This window comes from Aedes aegypti, chromosome 1, assembly GCF_002204515.2.
Source record: "Aedes aegypti strain LVP_AGWG chromosome 1, AaegL5.0 Primary Assembly, whole genome shotgun sequence".
Lineage (NCBI taxonomy): Eukaryota > Metazoa > Arthropoda > Insecta > Diptera > Culicidae > Aedes > Aedes aegypti.
Genome location: NC_035107.1, coordinates 302,465,551 through 302,475,167, shown reverse-complemented (window position 1 = coordinate 302,475,167; position 9,617 = coordinate 302,465,551). Strand labels below are relative to the sequence as shown.

Sequence of the window (9,617 nt, the reverse complement as noted above, 5' to 3'; positions counted from 1 at the left end):
GTTGATCTTTTGTCGATCATCTGAAAAATTTTAACGGGAATGATGTGAGATCATATTTGATCAGTGATCGATGAATGAGCAGCAGCTGAAGAATCAGCAATTCGACTAATATTGATGACAATACTGTGCATTGTGGGAATAGTTCTCGCAACGGCGATATTGAAATCCTTCCAATCCACTTTGTTGATGCGATCATTTCAGATTATACAAGGAATGATCGCACAAAATACATAAAAACTGTTTTCGCATACTGTGGAGTTGTAGAAGCGTTTTCAAGATCATCGGATCTGTATCCGATGAAGACGAATTTCTAGGAATTGCTTACGATGTTGCGAAAAACACCACCAGCTACGAACCGTCCAATAGCAGATACAAACTGCCTACCATAGAGTACATAGGCTGCCATGATGTTGGGACTCCGGAAGATCATGACATTGATCGTTGAAGATCACAGCTGCCTGTACTACGTCGTCCTCTGAGGATCATCCCAAATTGGGATTTACACCAGTATTGCTACTTTTGGCGATTGCCCATGTTTCTGAGTGTATGTACGCCAATTCAAATTTAAGGGCTGGATCTATCATGTGCCCAAACAAACCAAAGTCAATTTGCTTCAAGATCACCTAAAGACTCCGTTCGCTGAACATGGAATGTAGTCAAATTCACCGACTTGAAAATTCCCATTATATTGTCTACACCTATCAGCAATCCTTCGAAGCTTTCAAATCACGTCATCGTACGCCGGTTCTCTATCTTACTCGACAGCTGTTGAAATGTAAAAACTAACTGATAGCGACAATTCGCAATGTTTCTGACTTGATGATCATCAGTGTGCGACTGCCATTCATTCGCACAATGTCGGCTCGCTCAGCGATCTCCCTAGTTTCTATGATCGCAGTGGCGATCGCGCTGAAAGGTTTGTCAATAATTACCTCTGCCAGCAATATCGATCAATTAACATTGTAATCCTCAAAAACAGAAGGCGATCGCTGCTCGATCAATGGTCTGAACGGCATCTGCGCGCTCCGTCCGGCTTGCCCGGAACTCAAGCAAATGCAACAGCTGGGTGTACGTCCGAAGATTTGCGCCTATACTACGAACCGGGAGAAGATCTTCTGTTGTCCACGAGTGGAACCGATCGAGCAGGCAACCCGACCAAGTGAGCAATGTACGTCCTGGATCAGTTGTCAAATATACAAGACTGCTTCAAGATATTTCTCCCCTAAATTTAGACTGCCAACAGTACCGGAAGCTCACATCAACGGAGGTCCACTTCGGAGCTCTCTCGTTGGATCCAAGTGCAGCAAGGAAAGCATGGGTCCCAAACTGTGACGAATCGATCAATTTGATCGTGGGAGGAGCGCGTGCAAGCCCGAAGGAGTTTCCTCACATGGCAGCACTGGGTTGGATTGATGTTGGCAATGACAGCGCAAAGTATGTCTTTAAATGTGGAGGATCGCTCATCAGCGATCGATACGTGCTGAGTGCAGGTCATTGTTTACTGACAGATCATGGCCCTCCACATATTGTGCGTTTGGGTGAATTGAATCTGGTATCCGACGACGACGGTTTTCAGGGAATCGATTACGGCGTGGCGGAATACATTCTACATCCCGATTATAGACCATCCGAAAGTCGCTACCATGACATCGCTCTGCTGAAGCTGAACCGAACGGTGCAATTTGGACCGGCGATACGTCCTGCATGTCTCTGGACATCGGAAGATCCAGTCGAGCGCAAGGCGATCGCCATTGGATACGGACAGACAGACTTTTTTAGCCCCTTCTCCAACGTTCTGATGAAAGTAATCCTGGACCTGTTGGATTACGCAGACTGCAGTATGTCATACTATGGCGGACGTTTGCTGCCGGAGTCGATCGTAGAGTCGCAAATGTGTGCCCTGACGAACGGTAAAGACACCTGTATTGGGGACTCCGGTGGACCGCTACAGGTGACCGCCAAAGATCACAGCTGTCTGTACTACGTCGTCGGAGTTACATCGTTTGGGATGTTCTGTGGAATGCAGGTACCCAGCGTCTACACCAGGGTAGCTGCCTTTGCCGATTGGATTGAGCGAATCGTATGGCCCGAGCAGCCGTAAGTTCGCCGAAGCTTCCCGTTCATATTTCTGTTTTTAGCTGTACACTTTTATTGAAATGGACATCGTGCGAAGCAAAATAAATATCAATAAATCAATATTCATGACCTCGAAAGTTCATATCAAAATGTGTAAACATTTTCTGTAGTGAAATCTAAACAATTCCTACAGCTAATGTTAGATATTAGTTAGTTAATTGATCGTAATGCACGCTTCTATAGTATGTTGATCAATGACGCGACTCACATATAACCTCTTCCAAAAGTTCCCGTTTTGAACAATTCCTAATCACCGTATCTGTGATGATCGAACTACTCCTCCTCAAATTCCTCAAGGAGTTACATCAGAAAATCTTCCAGGAATTTCTTCAGCGATTCTTTCTAGCAATTTTTCAACAGATTTCTCCAGGGATCTATACGAGTACTTCCCAAGGGATTTCTCCAGTGGTTCATCCAATGCTTCCTTGAAGAATTCCACCAAAAAATCCTCCAAAGATTCATTTAAGAATTCCTCCAGCGAAACTTCAAGCATTTCTATACGGATACTACCCACAATTTATCCAAGGATTCATCAAGTTCCTCCAGAGATTCCACCAACAATTCCTCCAAGAATTGGGTCAGAAAGCCTTCGAAAATTTCAAGAGAAATATTGCAAAAAAATTCAAACTCCACCAGTGTTTCCTCCAAAGATTCTTCCTTGTATCTCTGAAGGGACCCTACGAGGCATTTGTCCTTGGATTTATGCAGGAATTACTTCAATAATCTAATTTCTCCGAGGATTACTAAAGGAATTTATCCATCAATTCCATCCAGTATTTCTTGAAGGGTTTTTTCCAAGGAATCTACCAGGAATTACCTTAGAGAATCTTTCAGAAACTCCTGCAGGGATTGATTTAAAAGTTCTTCCAGAAATATACTAAGGAATCTCTCCAGGAAACTCTCTAGGAATTATTCTATTGATTTCTTTGGCGATACCTCCAAGAATTTATAAAGATATATCTCCATGGATTTTTTTTTTCAGAAATGAAGGAATTCCTGATATGATCTCTGGAGGAAATCCTGATTGAATCTTTGGAGGCAATTCAGGTGAAAACTCCTGGTGCAATCCTAAGAAGAACTCTAATGGAAGCCATAAAGGTATTCCAGATAGTATCCCTATAGGAACTCCTGATGGAATCCTTGGAAGAACTCCTATGTATAGATATTCTTGAAGGAACTCCTAATCATTGAAGAGACTCCTGATAAAATCCCTGGAAGAATTCCTGATAAGTTTCCGGATAGAACTCCTGATAGAATCCCTAGAGGAACTCCTGATATTACTAGAAGAAAAATTGATGGGATTCCTCGAGGAACATCTGATTTAATATTTTGAAGAATTCTGGTTGAAATTTCAGAAAAAAACTCTTGATGGAATCCCTGGAGGAACTCCTGATGAAATCTCCAGAAGCCCTAAAGGTACTCCCGATAGAATCCCTACAGGAGCTCCTGATGAAATCCCTGGGGGAACTCCTGAAGAAATCTTTGGAAGAATTTGTAAAGATATCCTTGAAGGAACTCTGGATGGAATCATTGGAGGATTTTTTTGTTAAAATCCCGAGAAGAACTCCTGATGGAATCCCTAGAGCAACGACGGATAGAGTCCATGGAGGAATTCCAGGTGGAATCTCTGAAATGTCTCCTGATAGAATCCCAGGAGAAACTTCTGATGAAATACTTAGCTGAGTTCCAAGTGCAATCACTGAAAGAACACCTGATCGAATCTCTGGAGGAATTCCTGATGGAATCCCTAGACGAACATCTGATGGAACCCCCAGATTCCATGGAAATCCTAGAGGAATTTCCGATGGAATCTCTAGAGCTAGTCCTGATGAAAACCCTGAAGGAACTGCTGAATGAAACCTTCGTGAAATTTATGATTGAATCTTTAGAAGTTCTCCTGATGGAATGCCTGGATGAAATCGTGTTTATTTCCCTAGAATATTCGGCTACAAAGCAAAACCTTGCTGAAGGTTTCTGGTTTAAATTTCCGGTCGGTCCAGGATCTTTTCGTAACAGAAATTTCCTTGACTTCCCTGGGCATAGAGTATCATCGTACCTGCCACACGATAGATGAATGCGAAAATGGCAAAGAAAGCTCTCAGTTAAAAACTGTGGAAATGCCCATTGAACTCTAAGCTGAGAAGCAGGTTCTGTCCCAGTGAGGACGTAAGGCCAAGAAGAAGAAGAACTGCTGATTCTCAGGAATCACTGATGGATTCCCTGTAAGAACTCCTGATTGAATCCCATGAGGAATTCCAGGTGAACTTTCGGAAGGAATTTATAAAGGAATTCTTACAGGAATTTCTTGTTAAATCACTGGACAAGATGTCTATTACATTTTTGGAAGAACACCTGGTGGAATCATGAAGCAGTTTTGGAAGAATTCCTAAAGGTACTACAAGAGGATTACCTGGAGAAATTCTTGGTAAAATTCCTGATGGAATCCCTGTAGTTCATATAGGTACAATCCATGGATGGATTTTTTCAATCACAGGTGAAACTGCTGATGGATTCTCTGAAGATATTTCTGGAGAAATTGGTTGAGGAATAATTTAAGAATCCTTGGTGAATTTGCCAAAGAAAACGGTTAGAGATAGTTGGAAACGATAGTGAAATATATAGAAACCCCCTAGTCCTAGTTGCAATACTAAAACAAACTACCAGACAAATTTTCATCCAATTTGAAGAAGATTAGGAGGTGCCTCAAGTCGAATTTGTGTTTTTTGGCTATTTTTTACATTCAAAAAATTCTAACGAGAGTTTAGAAAAACGAAAATCAAAATAAATAGGGAGCCGAATCCTATTCTTGGCACTTTTGATTCACTTGGGCAGTGGGGTTTTTTGAAAGCTACAGAGTTCATATTTGGCCTCAATGTGCATCGTACTGAAGTGCTCCTGTTTGCAAAGGTTCAGACAATTCGGCCGAGAAAAACCCTCCATGCCAAAGTGAATCATGGAAGTGCCCAAGTAGCTCTGCACCCTACCACTAGTTGAACGTGTCATTAGTACTTTACAACTTTTGAGAACACTGTATGCCGATTAGAGATGGTTTTGACCTCATAAAATTGATTTCTGTTTATTAAAGTATCTGTAAAACATACATTTCTCTACAGTTTTTGTTCTACAAGATTTTTAACCTCATGCCTAATCATAGAAGTTCAACCGTAGTATCATTCCTTCGTCATTTCTGAACATTATTGTAGTACATCATTTTTGTATCCGAATTACAGATAAATTGTAAAAAATCGTCGGAAATACGACATTCCTCATTCCCCTACATTTAGAGCTGCTGCCAAATGGTGCAATTGTTGACATGTTACAAAATTGAACATAGTAGCTTTGCTTTTTCAATGATGGATGATGATTGAAGAAAACAGCTATCAAATGTCATCAACGCAGTCGTGTTTCAAACAACATTCGCATTTGATGCCAAGCAATTACATATGTGATATAGCCCCGAGGTCAAGCTTCTCGACTACTGATTTTGAGGATCAGAGTTTGATAATGGGAGTTCATTTAGAGTGTTGTTTTTTGCCATGGACCAAATGACTTGAGGCCAAAAAATTTCATCACGATTTATTGTTCAAAAGTGCATCTTGTGTCTGAGTCTTAATCACTAGGACTCACAAAAATCTCCCACTCCTAAGTGAATGAAGAGAAATGCTCAAGTAGTGATTTGCGCCTTTAGTCCTTTTTCTATGCTGCATATAATAAACATTGGTTTCACTCGAAAAAAAAAAGAATCATAATTGAATTCCGATCCTCAAGATCGGTAGTCGAGAAGCTTGACCTCGGGGCTATATCACATATGTAATTGCTTGGCATCAAATGCGAATGTTGTTTGAAACACGACTGCGTTGATGACATTTGATAGCTGTTTTCTTCAATCATCATCCATCATTGAAAAAGCAAAGCTACTATGTTCAATTTTGTAACATGTCAACAATTGCGCCATTTGGCAGCAGCTCTAAATGTAGGGGAATGAGAAATGTCGTATCTCCGACGATTTTTTACAATTTATCTGTAATTCGGATACAAAAATGATGTACTAAAATAATGTTCAGAAATGACGAAGGAATGATACTACGGTTGAACTTTTATGATTAGGCATGAGGTTAAAAATCTTGTAGAACAAAAACTGTAGAGAAATGTATGTTTTACAGGTACTTTAATGAACAGAAATCAATTTTATGAGGTCAAAACCATCTCTAACACTGCGGAACACGTTTTTGTCTCCAGCATCAAAATACCTCTATTTACTTAATTAAGGGTTGCTGAATCAATTGTCGTTTACAGAAATATCATAGCACGTCTAGTTTTTGAGATATTGGTTGTTGAAAATGCAAAAATTGACTAGTTCAGCCAACTTGCATGCAAGTTTGCCAGCTTGTAAGGCAATTTATTCGCATAATTTGCCACAGAATACAAACTTTATGTGTATAACAATACTAATCATCAATGTTCATAATGCTTTTTATGCGCAAAAGCTATTTTTTGATGGTTTAGAAAAGTATTGTGTTTTGCCATATAAGAGAAACGAAGATTTTTGTATGGAGACTGCAAGCATGTTGAAAAAATCTGTTTAATCTAAATTTAATCGTGAAATTTCAACCAAAATATATCTAAAACGAAAGTTTAAGTCCTCTTTTGCATGCTTGGTGGATAAGATCACAAAAAAGTTTGATAAAATATACTTCAAATTTTAGGTAAACATCAATGAAACCAGTGTTTTATACAACTTTGGCGACCTGTAGCTAAAAATTGTGACGTGCTGGGAAATTTCTGAGAACGGCATCAGATTCAGCAACCCCAAATCTACTAGAGACACATAATTTGATCCTTGAGACACGCAAAAGTGTCATTTTTGTTGCGCTGTGTAATCGGCATACAGTGTTCTCAAAAGTTGTAAAGTACTAATAACACGTTCAACTAGTGGTATTTATTTTGATTTTCGTTTTTCCAAATTCTCGTTAGAATTTTTTGAATGTAAAAAAATAGCCAAAAAACACAAATTCGACTTGAGGCACCTCCTAATCTTCTCCAAATTGAATGAAAATTTGTCTGGTAGTTTGTTTTAGTATTGCAACTAGGACTAGGGGGTGACTGGATGAATCCCAGAAATTTTGATTTTTGTGAAACTGTCTAACCAACACATATTTTGAATGATCTCGGCAAGTCTAGTGGATATATGATTGTTATTTTCCCCGAATTTATATGATTCTTGGACAATAATAGTAGTAAGGAAAAACAGAACATTCAAAATTTAAGTACCGAAAGAATGAATATTAATCATGTTATAATTCGTACGAAGAATTCCTGCAAAACTCTGAGGGGATAATGCTGAACAGCCATCGATATTGAAATGGCTATGGAAATTTCTCCAAACATCCCAAGCAACACACATGTTATAATTGTGCATTATCAACAAAATATATAACCAAAATTGGTTACATATCAGTTGATAGTGCTCAATTATAACATATGTGTCGCTCGGGATTCTATCCAGAATCCTATAGTGGTTATGCTTTGGATTATGCTTTGGAATCCATGGGTTTGACTAGCGATTCCACCAACGATTCTTCCTGGGTTTCTACAAGGATTTTTTTCATCTAGAAATTTTTCCATAGATTCAGCCAGAAACTCCACCGGGGAAAATCCTTCAGGAATTCATCCAGAGATTCCTTCAAAGATCTTCTACAAAATAATTCAATGGATTTTTTCCACTGATTTCTTCAACGATCAATCCAAAACAAAAATCTAAAGTGATTTCTTCAGTAATTTTTCAGGATTTCAGATTCCTTCAAGAAGTTAATTACAAGGATTCCATCACGCATTACCCAGGAATCGCATCACGAATGCCTTGAAAAACTTGTCCAAGAATTCCCTAAGATATTCATTACCAGGAATTCCCCCAGGGATTTCGCCAGAACTTTTGTCAGGGCTTCCTCCTAGGATTTCTCCTTGAATTCCACCAGGAATTCCTTCAGCGATTCTTTCTTGTAATTATTCTACAGATTCCAGCGGGGGTTTTTCCAAAAACTTCCCAAGAGATTTCTTCAGTGATTCATCCAATGGTTTTTTCAAGAATTCCACCAAAAATCCTCCAAAAATTTATGAAAGAATTCCTCCGGTGAAACTTCAGGATTCTTTGCCTGCGATTCCACCAGGAATTCCTCCGGAAATTCTTAAAGAGATTGCTCAAGCAATTCATCTCAAGAAATTACTACAGGCACACCGTCAAAAATTCTACCAGGAATTCCTCCTATCAAAACTCTTCTAATGATTCTCCTCGTGATTTCCATAGGATTGCAGCACAGATTCCTTTAGAAAATCCTTCAGTGGATAATCCAAACATTCTTCCAGAATGCTTCAGGGATTCCTATGCAATTTTCTCTAGAAGTTCCTTCAAAATATATCTGTAAGATTTTTTGTAGGAACTTCCTGAATTTCTTCAAGGATTCATCAAGGAATTCCTCCCGGGATTCTACCAAGATTTTCTTCAAGTGTTCTACCCGGAAGCCTTCAAAGGTTCTACAAGAAATACTGCAAAATAATTCACCAAAACTTCCTCCACAGGATTCCACGAGGATTTTATTCAGAGATCCCGCTTGCAATTTTTTGGGATGTTCCCTCAGGTTATCCCTCAGGGATTCTTCTAGGGAATCTTCAATAAATTATTTTATAAATTCCTCCAGTGTTTCCTTCAGAGATTCTTCCCCTTGAAGAGACTCTACTAGGCATTCGACCTGGGATTTCTTCAGGAATTACTTCAAAAATCTACCAGAAATTCCTCCAAAGATCCTTGAAGGAAATTATCCATCAATTCATTCCAGTATTTCCAGAAATCTACTAAGAACTACCTTAGAGAATCCTTTAGAAACTCCTACAGGGATTGTTTTAAGAGTCCTTCCAGAGATATGTTAAGGAATTTCTGCAGGGAATTCGCTGGGAATTTCTCCAGTGATTCCTCCAAAGATTTCTCAAGAAATCACTTCATGGATTTATCCAGAAATTAAAAAATATATATATCAGTGGCGTCCCTAGATGAATAATCTTTTGGAATTTTGTAGAAGCTTCCTGACGGAATACCTAGAGTGGAGGAAGGAAAAAATTCTGGATCTACCCTTCGCAAAATTCCTGGTAGATACTCTGTAGTGTCGCTAGTGCTTCAATGAAAAAATGGTTCTTTGGAATTTTTTTGGATAATTCCCTGGAAGAGTTTCTGAAGTTTCTGAAATTCTAAGAAACGAAATCCTAGTAAAATCTTCAAAGTGTTTTCTGGTAGAACCTCTGACGTAACTCTGGTAGATTTTTATGGTGGAAATTATGGAGAAACTTTGGTGATATTCACAGTGTTAACCCTGGAACAACCCTTGGCGAAATTCCTCTCTCGAAAAATTACTGGTGAAATAATTAGAGATACTGGAGGAACTACTGGTGGAGTCTTATAGAAAATTGTGGTCAAATCCCATAAGAAAATC

At 39.1% G+C, this 9,617-nt stretch overlaps 1 protein-coding gene across 1 annotated transcript; it reads left to right on the top strand.

The window, feature by feature from the left end:
* The first annotated feature begins 54 nt into the window (after positions 1–54).
* On the top strand, positions 55–2,218 carry LOC5575036 (serine protease snake). Its single transcript, XM_001661715.3, has 3 exons — positions 55–916; positions 980–1,168; positions 1,233–2,218. Exons 1-3 carry the CDS (start codon positions 820–822, stop codon positions 2,099–2,101), a joined length of 1,155 nt encoding a protein of 384 aa, XP_001661765.2. The 5' UTR covers positions 55–819; the 3' UTR covers positions 2,102–2,218.
* Positions 2,219–9,617: the final 7,399 nt, after the last annotated feature.